The sequence below is a fragment of the Fulmarus glacialis genome, unplaced genomic scaffold (genome assembly GCF_000690835.1).
Source record: "Fulmarus glacialis isolate BGI_N327 unplaced genomic scaffold, ASM69083v1 scaffold41657, whole genome shotgun sequence".
In the NCBI taxonomy this organism is placed as follows: domain Eukaryota; kingdom Metazoa; phylum Chordata; class Aves; order Procellariiformes; family Procellariidae; genus Fulmarus; species Fulmarus glacialis.
The window spans coordinates 1,740-17,753 of record NW_009223299.1 but is presented as its reverse complement, the minus strand read 5'-3'; the positions used below and the strand labels follow the sequence as shown (position 1 = coordinate 17,753).

Below are 16,014 nucleotides of genomic sequence, written 5' to 3'. Positions count from 1 at the left end.
GCTGCGGGGAGGGGGCTGCCCGCCAGCTGTGGGGGGCAGGCGCGGGCACGCCGGGGCCGCTGGCTCTGACACCCTCCTGAAGGCACGCTGCTGCTCTGCTTTGGCAGGGGGAGAGCAAGGACTTGTTGTTCATCCTGACAGCCAAGTATAACGCCTGCATCCTCGAGTACAAGCAGAACGGGGACAGCATTGATATTATAACCCGTGCGCATGGCAACGTGCAGGTGAGTGAAACTGCAGCACCTGGAAGGGGCGAATTCCCTTCCTTGGGGATGTTTTTACTGTGCCAGTGATGAGACTGTGCCTCGGTGATGGGCTTCTGCCTTGTTACTTATGATTTTTTGCCTACCACTGACTCTGGTATGGTTCACCTGCTGCCTCTGGTATTTGCAGAGGTTTTTGCCTGCAGTGAGTCAGTCGCAGGCTCAGGGACTGAGGACATGGCTACAGCTGTGTTCTCAGGGTAGTTTGCAGAATAATACTCTTACTGTAAAGAGAATTAGTGCTCAAAGCTCAATGCAAGGTAGAATTTTTCCTGGGAAATGACTCCTCCGGTATTTTGTGGCCGGTCTCTACACGCTGCGTTCCAGAAGCACGACTGCTGAAGTTACTCTTACCATTGTGACCGTACAACGTTGTTAATAATTGTAGATGTTCTCCATTGTTCTGTTTTATGTGGATTAAAATCACGCCTTCTGAGCAGTTCAGAAATCCACATGTCTCTCTGGCTTTTTGTTACTCATTAGCCAAATAATTTGCATCAGCTGTCAAGCCAAAACATCTTCCATCTGTTTCCAGGCACTGAGCTTTTGCTGACTTACTGTTGGTGAAGCTGAGCAGGGGGTTATGGGCAGGAGGTGTAGGTGGCCGTGTCCTGTCAGTAACACGTTTTAGGGTGTTTGGGGGAAAAGTGATTAATCTTCCCGTGCCACGGTTCTGCCTTGTGACATATGGAGGTGCTGATACCGGCCCCCGCCGAGTAACACTGAGGGGTCTGCGGAGTCTGATAATAGGGCTGGATTTCTGGAGGGTGATTTTGGGTCACGGATATCAAAGCACTTCACAGCAGCGGAGAGCATCGCTCTCCGTCAGCGATAGAAAGCGGAGGCGCAGGACAAGCGACGTGGCTTCTCTGAAGTCATTCAGTAGAGAGTCGGGATTAGAAAACCCGTTGCAGGGTCTGCTCCTGGAGCGCCTGGTTCCCGGGAGAGAGAAAGTGTGTGCTGTGGGAGTTCTGCCAGGCTCTTGCACGGAAAGGACCCACTGCTTTAGGCAGGAGATGGCCTGAATCGCCTTTGGCTTGCCAGATGGTATTTTAAAGCCTGCTGGGAAGTGTGCAGGGAGTCCTTCCTTGGCCGAAGGGTGGTAACTCTTGTACCTACTATTCTCAAGTGCCACGTGAGGATCTGTTTCTAATGCTAATCGCCCTTTCTCTTTCCCCTCTCCACGGATCTCTCGCTCAGGATCGCATCGGTCGTCCCTCAGAGACCGGCATAATTGGCATCATTGACCCAGAGTGCCGGATGATCGGCCTGCGGCTCTATGATGGCCTTTTCAAGGTCATTCCCCTGGACCGGGAGAACAAGGAGTTAAAGGCTTTTAACATCCGCCTGGAAGAGCTCCAAGTCATCGATGTGAAGTTTCTCTATGGCTGCCAGGCTCCGACCATCTGCTTCGTCTACCAGGTACCTTGTTCTCGATTGGTGACTCAGGCAGAGGGTGCTGGAGATTGCTGGTGCACCAGCCAAGGTCTCTAAGGGTCTTCCAAAGGATTTGGAGCAGCAGCAGTGTCCTGGAGCCATCGGAAAGCAGTGCTTTGGACAGAGTGAGAGACCGTCCTGGCTCCTGCAGGCTCGTTGTGTAGCCGAGGAAAGTCCATGTTCCTCTATGCTGCTTCTTTCCATTTCTGGGAGAGGGGAAGCAATGCTCTCCCAGAGGAGAGCGGGGCAGCTGATGCTTCGGATGGGACCGTTTCCGTGTTAAACACTCAGGAGGAGTGCATGGGTCTTTTCAGCAAGTGCTGAGCAGGTGGATTAGAGCCAGAGTCAGTTGTTTCCTATAGGCACTGCTGTGAGACTTGAGCCTTCCCCTTAAAAAAAAAGCAGTATGTCTTGGTTGGTATTTGGGAGGCCACTCCAGGAGCGTAAAGAGGGGCCATACCCATGCCTGGGTCCTCACAGAGGCAGTGTTTATAGGCCCTTCTCTAAACGCTTATTTTGAACGAAAGAGCCTTTGCTGTGCTGACTGGGCGAGGGATTATCTTTGCTTTGTCAAATTCCAGGCTAGCCTGGGCCTAGCTGAAAGTTCCTGGGACGGCAGCACAGAGGATCTGCTGTGAATTTAGTTCAGCTTCGGCGCAGTTCTTAGCGGCAAAGTCATACCATAAGAGCTTCCAACCACGTGGCAGCAGTGACTTGATTATTCCCTATCTGGGTGCTGTTGAACCCCCCTAACAGTTACTGAGTAAAGGCACGGGACAGAAATCGCTTTGTCGCCGTGTAACTAGGGGTTGGGGGGGCAGCCCCGATTCCCCCATGTCAGGGCAGTGCCCTTCCCCTGCCCCGTGGGTAGCTGGTGCTCTCCCTTGTCACCTGAACAGACGTCAGCTCTCTTCAGCCTTGCTGGGAAGTGTCCCCAGCCGTCACGTATCCTGCCCACCTCGCAGACACTTGCGTGACCGTTTAACGGTGTGCAGAAAAAAGGAAGAAAACAGGGAGGGGTTTGATTAAGAGGCTCTACCTGAAAAACCAAAGGATTTTCAGCTGTTGCTAATGTGTAGGAACAAGCACTGTTTTCTTACAAAAAGCACGGCCGTTCTTTTCCTATTTAGGGGAGAAGGCAGTCATGATCCCTTGTACGACAGAGTGGAGCCTGACCTGGAGGGCTGTGTCGTGCACACTTTTACAACGGGTGGCTGTCTCGTTTCTGTGTGACTGGGGAGTGTATGTGGGGACCGTATTTTTACCCCATGCAGCCACACTGACTTTGAAACCTGGCGTCAGAAGGGAAGCTCAGAGCCAGTCTTTGCTCTAGAAATACGCGCTAAGGGTGGCTGGTTTATTGTGTATTTCTGGTTTTGACTCGCTGCCTGGGTGACTTCCCCAAAGCTAGGAAGCCTAGCAGTGGCGGTGTGCTGCTCTGAAAAGTGCTGAGTGTGCCCGTGAGTTTGATTAGTACCGTTGCTGTTGCGTGCTGGGGAAACTGAGGCAGAGAGGGATGGTGATTTGGAAAAATTCTTAAACTCGGTGTCAGGGTCTGGACAGGAGCATGCCAGTTTCCACTCGCTGCTCAAGAGCATCGTAAAAGAGGAGCTTGGTCACCCCATGTAGTCAGCAAGTGAAAAGGGTCTTATCTGGAGATCTGACATCTTTACAGATTAAATCAGAGCAAATTGTTAATGGTTCATTCATTATAAACAGGTATGGGATGAATAAAGAGTAAATTAATAGCTTGCTCCACGTCTAAGACTCTTAACGTGAATTTTATCCTTGCAGCAGGAGCGAGATGTAAGTTCTGTCTGAGTCATTAGGCCTTACATAAAACTCTGGCTTTGTTTTGGTCCCTGGGTGTCTGACTTGCGTGTGTGTGGAGAGGGGAACGTTTCCAAGCTGCCGCTTTGATTCCTTCTCAATTTATTAATCATTATCACAGGATTTGGACTGAATAGAATAGCAGTGTCTGAGATAATTTTTGTGTAGTTCTGAAACCAGAGGAAGATACCGCAAAAAGGGGAAGTTCGTAAAAATGAAAGAAGGCTTGAGAGCTGCTGCGGTGTGGAGTAAAAAGGTCCAGAAATGTCAAAAGTTTCTTTAATGACTCCTCTGCCATTTTAACAGCCCCATTTCAACTTTCTCCTCCCCACGGAGCTATTTCTCCTCCTGCCTTCCCCTTCTCTGTCAGCCAGTGCTGCTCTTTGCTTCCCTCGGTGCTGCACCGCTGGCTCTCGCCAGGACCTCAGGCTCCGGAGTGCCGTCAGTGAGGACGTTTGCCAAGCGGCAGAGGCTGTGTGGGGTGAGCCAGGAGGTGCCCAGCTTTCCTGCGAGTGTTTGTTTACAGAGCTGATGGCTACAGGGAGTTAAAAAAAAAAAACAAACGCTTTTACTCAGATCTGGAAAGTGGTGAGGCATAATAAATAAAAAGATGAACAGCTCTTTTTAAGTAGTTCTATGAACAACGTGACTAAGGAAACTGGCTCCCTGTGATTTAGAGCCTTATCTTAACTTTTGAGACATGAAATTGGTCAGTGGGTTACGTTCAAAGCCCTCTCTGTGCTTTGGGTGCTCGTACGTCTTTTCCCCATGCGGGTTCCCAAGCGCTTGTTAGCGTAGACCACCTTTCCCGTAGCGGGGTGCTGATCTGGGGGGCCTCTTCTCCACCCACAGCGTATTTTGGTGCAGCCTGCGTGGACTTGCTGCCTCAGAGACCTCCGTGCGCGTCAGGTTTGGTTGAAATTGCCTGCTGGGCTAGGAATTACTGGAATGGCAGAGCCGTCGGGGGATTATTCGGCAAGCAGATTATGTTTCGTCAGGAAACCAGGCTGAAAGGCCTGAGGAGCATCGAGATGGGAGCTCAGCTGCCCTGGCACCTGCGCCGCTACAGCAGAGCTGAATTCCTGAACGCCTTGCTGGAGCTGGAGGCGGTGGCGATATTGTGTAGTGCCACTCATGCCCAGATTTGTCAAGCTGTGTGTCAGATGAATACAAGTCCCAGAAAATCCTTGTATAAAAATGCAAAAATAGTTTTCAGTCTTTTCTGGCACAGGGATTTATTCAAGGGTTGTTCAACATATGGATAAAGTTAGAGAGAACATTAGTGTGAGTATGTGCAGACACGTGTGTGGTTTGAGGGAGACTGGAGAGGAGGTGGGCAGGGTGGGAAGCCTCAGCAGCTCGCTGGTGATGGTGCTCTTGCAGGAGATGAGGTGGAGTCTCCTTGCTTCGTGGGTTGCTAGTCAGCTCTGCTTCTGGAGTCTCCGTTGCTGTGCGCATGGAGCTGTCATCAGTGCACGTCGTCATTTGTGGCTTCTCTCTCAGGACCCTCAGGGTCGCCATGTCAAGACATACGAGGTGTCGCTGCGCGAGAAGGAGTTTAACAAAGGTCCTTGGAAACAGGAGAACGTAGAGGCTGAAGCCTCCATGGTCATCGCAGGTTGGTCCTTCTTTGTAAAAGATCTTCCCTCCCGTTTCTTTCTCAAGGCTGAACGCCTCGGTTGTGCTGCACAGGTTCTCTAATAAGACATGTTTTCTTCTCCCCTGCACAGTGCCAGAGCCTTTTGGAGGCGCGATCATCATTGGGCAGGAGTCTATCACCTATCACAACGGAGATAAATATCTAGCTATAGCTCCACCTATCATCAAGGTGAGTGACTACTGAGATCTAGAAATGCGTCCTGTGTGATTCCTCCATTCCCAGGCATCTCTCAGAGTGCTGGTAGGGTATTGGGCGACTTGTAGTCAAGAATTTAAACTGCTCTTGTCTCCAGGTGTAGCCTAATAGGGCCGCTTACTCCCGGAGGTTTGGCGAGTGTGGGTGTTTCACACGATGTCTGGTCTGTGTTTTTGGGGACTGAGGGACGTATGTGATCCTTGTACTGGTGGCAGCGTGTGCTTGCACTGCAGTGTGTGGCTCTGCTCTCTGTGGAGTGCTCAGAAATGGTGCAGTAAAGCTGAAATCTTGTTTGGGTCCCAGAGAAAGGGATTAATTAGGAGGTAGTGCGTGGTTTGGGCATGGGTCCAGGCCAGAGCCCGGTTTCAGTTCAGGCAGCAAAAGATATGAATAAGCCCCTTGGAGACTTGAGTCCACTGGTGTATGATTGAGGCACTTGTTCAAAGGAAAAAAGACTTACAGAGTTTGTGACAGAAGTTGAGCTTGTGGTTTTTGTCAGAGGGACGAGCCAGTTCCCACATTTAAATGGTGCAGGAAGCACAAATGGCACGGCTGAGGTGCCGCTCGGGGCTGAAAGGGGGCTTGAACTATGATCAAAAGGTCCTTTTAAGCTGGAAATAATGACGGGCTAGAAAAGAGCTATAAATCTTGGGTAAAGAAATACTAATATTGTTGCCTGAATGCCTACAGGCTCTTAGACACTGCTGGGGCTCTGTGATGGAGAGTCTGTTTTACTGGAGCAGGCGGAGTGAGTCGCCTGTGCTCTGCTGACATACAGATCTGGGCCTTGCCCTGCAAGCAGAGTGCAGGCACATCTCTACTCAAGGCCAGTGGGATGTTTGCAGACAATAAAGATCTGCAAGATCAGGATTTTTAAACCAAAACCAAGTATGTCGACAGGAGGCCAGGCAGCATCCACCAACAGAGCAAAACGTCTGCAGAGTTTGGGTCCAGAGATGCAGCAGGCTTGTCTGCAGGTCCCAGATGGCATCGCTGCATCTGTGGAAGGCCCAGTGTTACGAAAACAGGCTTTCTGATGGCATCTTTCCTGGGCTATGAACAAGCTAGTTCAGTTTAGGAACGTGAGGTGGTTCCTAGTGACCGAAAGTGAGACCGTTTGACCACAGATTCTGGTTGTGTTCGCCGATACAGTTGACTGAAGGGCAAATCCAGCCCTTTCCCTCTAGGCAGGAGGAGTGGGACTCTGCTGTCGTTACGGCCAGCAGCTGGTGCGATGTGGATGTGGTTGTTCCCTTCTGGCGTGTACAGAGGTGGTCCTTGCTGGATGCCCGTTTGGGGCTGTTTCAAGGGGTTCCTAAAAATTCCTTCCTCCTTTGCGTGCAGCAAAGTACGATTGTGTGCCACAACCGTGTGGATCCCAATGGGTCCCGTTACTTGCTGGGGGACATGGAAGGACGCCTCTTCATGCTGCTCCTGGAGAAGGAGGAACAGATGGACGGCACTGTCACCTTGAAGGACCTGCGCGTGGAACTGCTTGGCGAGGTAGGACTCAGCTGCGTGGCGTGTGCTGTCCCTGTCGCTTCTCACCTTGAGGCTGGGACGGTCTGCAGGCTGGAAATGCTCCGCTGAGGACTGAGTGGCGGGTGAACAGTCTCTCTTTTGCAGCCCAGGGTGAGGTGAAGTTTCACAGTTGTCACAGCTCTGAACTTTCGGTTGCTGGGAAATTCCCTATTCTGGGCACTTGAAAGTTTACACCATCTTCCCAGGATTTTGCCTAGTGCTTGTGCGCTGTTCCTGGGAGAAGTTTGGACTCTCTGTGGGTTTTGTAAAGGGATTAAATTCCCCTCCTGTGCCCAGGGTCTTCCTGTTGGGCTGCAGCTCAGATGTGGTGCTTGCGGGGTGTGGCACGGTCCTTTTCATGCTAGCGGTGGTTCATCTGCGTCTTCTCAATTCCCAGACATCCATTGCAGAGTGCTTGACCTACCTGGACAATGGAGTTGTGTTCGTCGGTTCTCGTCTTGGGGATTCCCAGCTTGTGAAGGTACATATTTTGTACATATTTATTTTCATCATGGCCTTGAGAGGCGCATGTGGATAAATTTTCCTTTCTTCTCCGTGTCTGCCCTACACCCTTTCCACTTGCTTGGTCTTGCTGGTTGAAAGCCAATGATTTGTGTTTATTCATAGCTCAACGTGGACAGCAACGAGCAGGGCTCCTACGTGGTGGCTATGGAGACCTTCACCAACCTCGGTCCCATCGTTGACATGTGTGTGGTAGACCTGGAAAGACAAGGCCAAGGACAGGTAACGTTGATTCTGCTTTTCTTTTCTCAGTGCTGGGGATATCTGGGCCGGCCAGATGTACGCGTGGGTTGTTCATGGAAGGAAAAGACTACAAACCATCTGTTGGAGGATCTCAAAGTCTTATCCAGGTGCAGGCATGGTATTGAGATCTTACACTGAAGAGTGGTATGAGTGGGGAGGCTAATTCTTGGATACCCCTGTTCATGAGGAAGGGGTTGCCTTCGTGCAAGGGGGAAGGATCAGCTGCCAAAAAACTTCCTCTGAGAAGTGGAGAAGATGGGTACCCCATCTTCCCCTGAACCCGTCGCTACAAGGAGGAGTGGGGAAGCAATGGTTGGTAAAGATCACCTGCTTTTCCTCCAGCTGGTCACATGCTCGGGTGCATTTAAAGAGGGTTCACTGCGGATCATCCGGAACGGCATTGGGATTCATGAGCACGCCAGCATTGACTTGCCAGGGATTAAAGGTGCGTGAGCTGTTCAGTGCTGTCAAATACAACCCGCAGCCTGAGAGGGCCCAGCGGGGACACATCGTGTGCGCAGACTGAAGTTGGGGTGTGGGGCGGGGGGCTTGCCACCCACCAGCTTTTGGAATATTCACTGTGAGCAAACGTGGCCTCTCTTTGTTGCAGGCTTGTGGCCCCTGAGGTCGGACTCTCATCGTGAAACGGACAATACGTTGGTGCTGTCCTTTGTTGGCCAGACCAGGTAAGGTGGGCTTAACACTGAGCCAGGCTCTCAGCCACGTGTTGGAGCATGGTATAACAGGAGTTCCCTTTCCTGTTCAGGGTTCTTATGTTAAATGGAGAGGAAGTAGAAGAAACGGAGCTCACAGGGTTTGTAGATGATCAGCAGACTTTCTTCTGCGGCAACGTGGCACATCAGCAATTGATCCAGGTAATGCCACTTCTAGGGAAATGCAGATATGTTTCTCATGGTGACCCTACAGCCCTTATTGATTGTGGGGCTAACCTAGATCTGTGCTGCTTATCAGGGGCAGGGTTTGCAGTACTTCCCTGCACCGATGTCAGAAGGGAGGTGGTGTTCTGGTTCTGAGCAGAGGTGTTCTTTCTCCCCAGATCACCTCTGCCTCTGTGAGACTGGTTAGTCAGGAGCCCAAAGCCCTGGTGAGCGAGTGGAAAGAGCCCAATGGAAAGAACATCAGCGTGGCTTCCTGTAACAGTAACCAGGTAGTGGTGGCTGTGGGACGAGCCCTGTACTACCTGGAGATCCGACCGCAGGAGCTCAGGCAGATCAGGTAGGTGCACGTCTCTTGTCCTGGCCTGAGGGCTCTCAGCCTCTGCTGTTTGCCTTTGGGCTCAAGACCGAACCTCTGTCTGCTTCTTCCTTCCTGCCAGCTGCACAGAAATGGAGCATGAAGTTGCCTGCCTGGACATCACCCCTTTGGGGGACACGAACGGCATGTCCCCACTGTGTGCAATCGGGCTCTGGACTGACATCTCTGCCCGCATCCTAAAGCTGCCTTCGTTTGAGCTGCTGCACAAAGAGATGCTGGGAGGAGGTAGGGCTCTCCTGGGGCTGCTGGGTGGTGGCAGCAGTCGCTGACCTGGCTGAGTCGTGAGTGACATCAGCCTTCTCGTCTCCTGCTCCCTGCAGAAATTATCCCTCGCTCCATCCTGATGACGACCTTCGAGAGCAGCCATTACCTTCTGTGTGCCCTGGGAGACGGAGCTCTCTTCTACTTTGGGCTCAGCCTCGAGACAGGTGACTACAGGGCCTAGCACTGAGCGGGCTGCTGGAGAGGGTGGCTGGACTTGTGCCGTCTTTACTTGCTTGACGTGCTTTCTTTCATCCTTCCGGAGAGATCTCTCTTTTTCTTAATTTCTCACCGTGACGGGGTCGTGCTCAGGTGGGACTGGCTGTGGGCGCTGGGAGTTGGTGGATTTCTCCAGCGGACTCTGAAGAAAGGAGATCAATGCTTACAGCCATTCCTTTGCTGCCCTGTGCTGACAGCAGGATGCATTTACCCGCGCTCATTTCTTCCCAAGGTGTTGCAGCTGCGTTGCACTCTGCCATCCTGCTCTTGCAAACTCCGTTGCGGCAGCTCCCAACACCGGTGCTCCTTTTCTGCAGGCTTGCTGAGTGACCGAAAGAAGGTGACTCTTGGGACCCAGCCCACCGTCCTGAGGACTTTCCGCTCTCTGTCCACCACCAACGTGTTTGCCTGCTCTGACCGTCCCACCGTCATCTACAGCAGTAACCACAAGCTGGTCTTCTCCAATGTCAACCTGAAGGAGGTGAACTACATGTGTCCTCTCAACTCAGATGGGTATCCTGACAGGTGAGCCTGCACCTTGCCTTGTGTGACACGGGATGGGGGAGGTTTGGACTCTGCAATGGGATCCTGGGGTCAGCAAAGGGGATTCCTGGGATCAGCAGTTTTGAGGCGTGTGGAGGAGAGGGAGGTTCTTGCTGTGCCACCCACCTTATAAGCGCCATTGCTCATGGTTTTTTTTTTTTTTCACCATACAGCTTGGCGTTGGCCAATAACAGCACCTTGACAATCGGCACCATTGATGAGATCCAGAAGCTGCACATCCGCACGGTTCCCCTCTATGAATCGCCCAGGTGAGCTGAGCAGTGGGAGGGAGCCTGTCTTGAGGGCCCGTGCTCTGCTGCGTGGGACAAGGCTGGGGAGAGACTTGGCAGTCGGTGTTCTTGTTGTGGGCTCAGCACGCAGACTGAATTGGTGGCTTGTGCTGAGAGTGGTCTGGGCAAGTGAGCAGCTCTGCCTCTTGTCTCCAGAGCCTCTGTGTTCTCCTTGGAGTGGCCTGTCCTGGCTCTCCTGCCCACACAGCTCTGTTTGTCCCGCAGGAAGATCTGCTACCAAGAGGTATCGCAGTGTTTTGGCGTGCTCTCAAGTCGCATTGAGGTGCAGGATGCCAGTGGGGGCACCACTGCTCTCAGACCCAGCGCCAGCACCCAGGTGAGGGGTAGCTGCTAGATCGTCCTTGAGCTCTGGGCTATGGGTATCATAGTTCCTCAGGCCAAACCGTGATGCAGATTTTCCTTGACAATCTTCTCTTCCAAAGCCCTGAGTGCAAGCTCTCCCTTTGGCAGTCTGGGAGGAGATGGGGTGGTAAGATCTCTCCGTGGTGGTGAGAAGGGCTCTCTGTGCTGCTCTCTGGCAGCCTTGGCATGCTCACTGTTCTGTCAGATCACCTTTGGTTTTGGGTGCTCCCATACAGGCTTCTGTTCGGTCTCAAGTGGTTTCCTTTTCCCAGGGATGCAGGCACAAGTCCCCTTCAGGCTCTGGTGGAAGCCACAACACTGCATAAACTCTTCTATTAATGCTGTTGCTCAGCAGTGCTACCTCTGCCGTGCATGTCACACATCTCTGCTGGTGCAGGGAGTGTGTCCCCTTACTCAGGTCCAGGGAGCACCTTGCTTCACCTTCTCTCCCATTCATTCTTCTGGTTCCCAGTTGCCTCAGCCAGTGTGGAGCAGCGTGAGGATGTGCCGAGTAGCACAAGGATGTGACCGATCTTACTGTGTCCTAGGCCCTGTCCAGCAGTGTGAGCACCAGCAAGCTGTTCTCCAGCAGCACAGCACCACATGAGACGTCCTTCGGAGAAGAGGTGGAGGTGCACAACCTGCTCATCATAGATCAGCACACCTTCGAAGGTACCAGTCCCAAATGCTGGCCATACCCTAGTCCAGTTTTCTCCTCCAGGACAAGCCTGTCAGCGTGTGGCTGAGATTTGTGATCTTCACAGACTCGTGAAGATCTGTGATCTTGCACATTTCCTTCAGTCAAAGCATTTTTCCTGGAGGAGCGTCAGCCTTTGGGCATAGTTTTAAGGCATAGTGGTTTTTTGATGGCACAAGGTGGTGGTGGGGAATGGGAGAGGGGATCTCCAGGCAGCCGTCTTGGACATGTCTTAAGGTTTCAGCTGCTCCTAGGCAAGCTGCTCTGCCCACGCATGGAAGTGCTGCCTGCCGGGACCCCGGGGACCCAGTTGTTTCTGCCTTTCCCTCTTTGCACAGTGCTTCATGCTCACCAGTTTCTGCAAAACGAGTACGCCCTCAGCCTGGTCTCTTGCAAGCTTGGCAAGGATCCAAACACCTACTTTATCGTGGGCACCGCCATGGTATATCCCGAGGAGGCAGAGCCCAAACAGGGCCGCATCGTTGTCTTCCACTACTCTGACGGTAAGAGCAAGGTCTTCTCGCATGACCAAGTCCAGCTGCTTGAGGGAGATCAGAGATGAGCTCCTCAGGCCTGAGAGAGCTCACGTCCCAGTAGCAGGCAGAGGGGTTTTTCCTGAGGGGCCTGCTGTCAGCTGCCCACAGACAGGATCTGTAGGTGCTGTTACTCTGCTGCAGGCCATCGCAGCGTGTTCCCTTTCCCCCCCATCTCCCAGAGAAGCCCAAGAATCCCTCACCAGAATTGGATTCTGGGATTTGCTTTCTGTGTGTCTGCCCCTGCGGCCATGTCACTCCTGCGTTACTTGCCCACAGATCCTCTGAGACAGTTTCTAGGGAGAGCAATGTTGTTTAGAGCAGCTGGTCTGAATCCCCTGGGCTTGCCACCCTTGGGAGTGCAGGGCAAATAACCGGGCAGTAAATGGGTTTATTCCAGGGAAGCTGCAGAGCCTGGCTGAGAAGGAGGTCAAGGGGGCTGTGTATTCCATGGTGGAGTTCAATGGGAAGCTGTTAGCCAGCATCAACAGCACGGTAGGGCTCTCGCAAGACCCTGACTTGTTTCGGGAGTGCGTTTCAGAGCTGGAAGCCGCTCCAGCTGTGTGGACGTCAGCCAGGTCCCCGATCTCTGTTGGGGAGTGTGTCTTGGCTGGCGCGGGTGTCCATGCTGGCTCAGAGCTGTGTCCCTTCCTTCAGGTGCGCCTGTATGAGTGGACAGCAGAGAAAGAGCTACGCACAGAGTGCAACCATTACAACAACATCATGGCGCTCTACCTGAAGACCAAAGGAGACTTCATCCTCGTGGGAGATCTGATGCGGTCTGTCCTCCTCCTTGCATACAAGCCCATGGAAGGAAATTTCGAGGAGGTATCAATGCTGTTAAATAGTCTTGGTCAAAGGCGTGCTGGGAGCCCGTGCTGCATCTTCCAGTAGGCTCTGGGCAGGGGGAACAGTGTTTAAGGTGATAAAAGGAGGAGCCTGCCTCACCCCACCTTGCTAGCCCTTTGAAGACAAGGCTGTAGAGCTGTGCAATGAGAGCAGCGTCACCTGGACGTGCTTTTAGACGGATCCCTGTGGTTTCTGGAGGGACGGATCCCTGGGCTTCCAGGAAACTGGGCAATGAATCAGCAGCCTTGAGAAGAGCAGGCTTTGGGTGCATGATTGCTGCCTGCCAGGGGTGGGGAGCTGCCATCTGGACTGCCTGTTGTACAGTTGGAATGGTTTAGTGCGACTGTAGCTGCATCTCTGTCAGCAAGTGCAGCGTGGCTGGGGGATGGACCAGGCACTGAGACAGTCTGTGCACTTAAATTGTTAGAATGGCTCTGGGCATGGCTTTGGCACGGGCTGGTCTGCGTTTGCCCAGGGAGCGTCCTGGCATTGTCCGAGTGCCACTCGGGCCAGGGCCATCTCCAGAAGACACTTGGTGCCTTTTGCGCTCAGCTGCTTCATCTAGCAGAGAGGGACAGACTGGATCCCACCTTGCTCCTGAATGTTGCTGTTGGGTGGAAGGAAGATGCTGGATCACAGGACGGGCCATCTGTGCACGCTGCCTCTTCTCTTGTCCCCTTCCAGATTGCCCGAGATTTCAATCCAAACTGGATGAGTGCTGTGGAGATCCTGGACGACGACAACTTCTTGGGAGCAGAAAACGCTTTCAATTTGTTTGTGTGCCAGAAGGACAGGTGAGCTGCCTGTGAGGGGGATGTGGCAATGTGTGACGGGAGGGATGGGGTGTGGTAGGACCTTCTGGTCTCCTCCACATTACGGCTCCAGAGGCGTGTGTGTCAGGCAGGAAAGCTGGGAGGAGCACGTCCAGCTCTGAGGAGCAGCGAGGTGGGAGCAGGGGAAGCTTTCACGTCACCCCAGCACAGACTGAGCAGGGTGCTTTGGATTTCAGTGCGGCCACGACCGATGAGGAACGCCAGCACTTGCAGGAGGTGGGACTATCCCATCTGGGAGAGTTCGTCAATGTCTTCTGTCACGGGTCTCTGGTCATGCAGAATCTGGGTGAGACGTCCACACCAACGCAGGGCTCAGTTCTCTTCGGCACAGTCAACGGCATGATCGGTAAGGGTCAGGGTTCCCCAGCCTGAGTGGGAGGGGAATTTTGAACCTGGGCTGGGGTTTCCTCACGTCTCCGTTCTTCTCTGTTCCCCAGTCGAGTGACGCTCTGTGCCGTACTCCTCTCAGAAACCTGCTTTTCTCTCTGGATTGCTTCCAGGAGAGGAAAGTGCTCTGGCTTTCTTTGAAACTCCTCCTTTGTCCCAGCCCTCCCAGGCACCAGCTTCCAGCACAACTCCAGTCCCGGCAGCCTGCCAGTCCCTGCCTGCTGGGAGCTGCCGGGACGCCCTGGGCTGAGCCCTGAACCTTTGTCTCCATTTCGCCCTTTGCAGGACTGGTGACCTCGCTGTCGGAGAGCTGGTACAACCTCCTCCTGGACATGCAGAACAGGCTGAATAAAGTCATCAAGAGCGTGGGCAAGATTGAGCACTCCTTATATCCTTTCGCAGTTCAGTCGGGAGCCTGTGCCAGTCAACGCTTGTGAATTTGGCCTGAGCCAGGCGTGGGGTGGGGTGTTGGAGGTTTATCTCTCTTGGGACACTCTGGTGGGAGTGTACATCAGCTGGAGAGGGTAGTAGTGTGTTTGCCAGGTGCCCAGGGCTTTGTGCTCGAAGAGAAGGTGCCTGCGGTAGAGAGAAATCTATCTTGCGGGTTTGAGGATGAATCTGGCTTTGTGGTAGCCCTAAAAATGTGGCACAAATTCTGTGATTGTCGGTCTGTCTGGGGCAGCTACTCTGTGCACCCATAGTCCGGGGCTGGTGTTACTCCTTGTGGATTCGTGCTCCTTGACGGTGGCACCTGGAGATCATTTCACACCGAACGCAAGACAGAACCGGCTACGGGGTTCATCGATGGTGACCTGATTGAAAGCTTCCTGGACATCAGCAGGCCCAAGATGCAGGAGGTGGTGGCAAACTTGCAGGTGAGATGGGTGATGGGAGCTTAGGCCCTTCAAAATTAGCACCTTGCTCGGGAATCCAGGCTGCAGTAAATCCTAAATGCTTGCCTTCCTACAAGGCGGTGGTCTGGGAGGGTTCTTCAGCACCTGCTGATGTCTCCATGCTCTGATGCCTTCTTCTCTCCTTGCAGATCGACGACGGCAGCGGCATGAAGAGGGAGGCCACCGTAGACGACCTGATAAAGATCGTGGAGGAGCTGACCCGGATCCATTAGCAGGATTCGGAGTCGTTCCCTAGCACCTTCCTCCATGTAGAGCAAGGGAGTCTTTTTCCCCACCTGCAGCTTGGGGACCCCTGGCCGGCTGCACTGAACACCAGCGGTGGTGGCCCTTGCCCGAGGGGACGTGGGGGAAGGAGTCTCTGAAGGGGAGCCAGCTTGCTAGGGATTTGGGGGGGTGTTGGTCAGGCACCACGTCATCGCCTGCTTGGATTCATGAATCCTGCGGACTCAGCTGCTGACCCAGAACTGGGCTTCGCTGGTCGCTCTCGTTGGGTGACCGACCGGTAGCGCTCGGCTGATGCGGTGCCCTTGCCTGGATTCACTCTTCACTGTTGTCTTTAGTATCTTTTATTTGGTTTTTTTTTTCTTTCAGTTTCGTTTTTGGTTCTTTTTGATTCGCTGTGTTTTTTTGGAAGAGGAAGCAAAGCTGCCTGTAGGGTGAGGGCGGGGGCTGGAGGAGTCATCTGGGGCTGGTGAGACACGCGGGCGCGGAGGGGGAGGATTTCTCTACATCTGGGTGACGAAGCTGAGTGGGACAGCGCGCTCCTCTCTCTCCACAGATCTGTGGCTCGCTCAGAGAGGGAAGTTCTGGGAAGCTCGATCAGTTGTTGGTTTCTGAGTTTTACCAAATAAAGTAGTCCAAGAGGAAAGGTTCTGTCTCCTGGCGCCGAGCTCCTCATCGTGACTGTGGGGTGGTGCCCCCTGTGCGGAGCCGTGTCCTTGGCCAGCCAGAGTGACCCCCCCCTTCCCAAGCCAAGGCAGTTTCCCCATGTTGAAACGTGGTCCCGTGCTTGGTGTCGGCGAGAGCAGCGTGGGGGGCAGCAGGCTCAGCGGATCAATCTGCAGGTGCTGGGGCGTGTGTCTGTTTTCCAGATGCATTTTTATGGCTTTTCTTTGACGTGAAAGAAATTTTAGTTTTGCCTCTTGGTGTGCAGCGTAGTGCAAACAGGTTGGCAGCGGT

General features: G+C 53.2%; 1 protein-coding gene across 1 annotated transcript; it reads left to right on the top strand.

The window, feature by feature from the left end:
• Window positions 1–107: 107 nt before the first annotated feature.
• On the top strand, window positions 108–15,047 carry DDB1 (damage-specific DNA binding protein 1, 127kDa; the record flags this gene model as incomplete). The annotated part of the gene is made up of 25 exons (XM_009581755.1): window positions 108–224; window positions 1,464–1,685; window positions 5,034–5,148; window positions 5,261–5,358; window positions 6,730–6,888; window positions 7,304–7,387; window positions 7,534–7,650; window positions 8,014–8,116; window positions 8,282–8,357; window positions 8,438–8,546; window positions 8,729–8,907; window positions 9,008–9,171; window positions 9,267–9,374; window positions 9,744–9,951; window positions 10,143–10,238; window positions 10,485–10,596; window positions 11,171–11,294; window positions 11,658–11,822; window positions 12,253–12,347; window positions 12,510–12,680; window positions 13,386–13,495; window positions 13,711–13,880; window positions 14,207–14,309; window positions 14,673–14,796; window positions 14,964–15,047. Coding segments are annotated over 25 exons (3,213 nt in total), but the record flags the coding sequence as incomplete, so codon positions are not given.
• Between the last annotated feature and the right edge of the window lie 967 nt (window positions 15,048–16,014).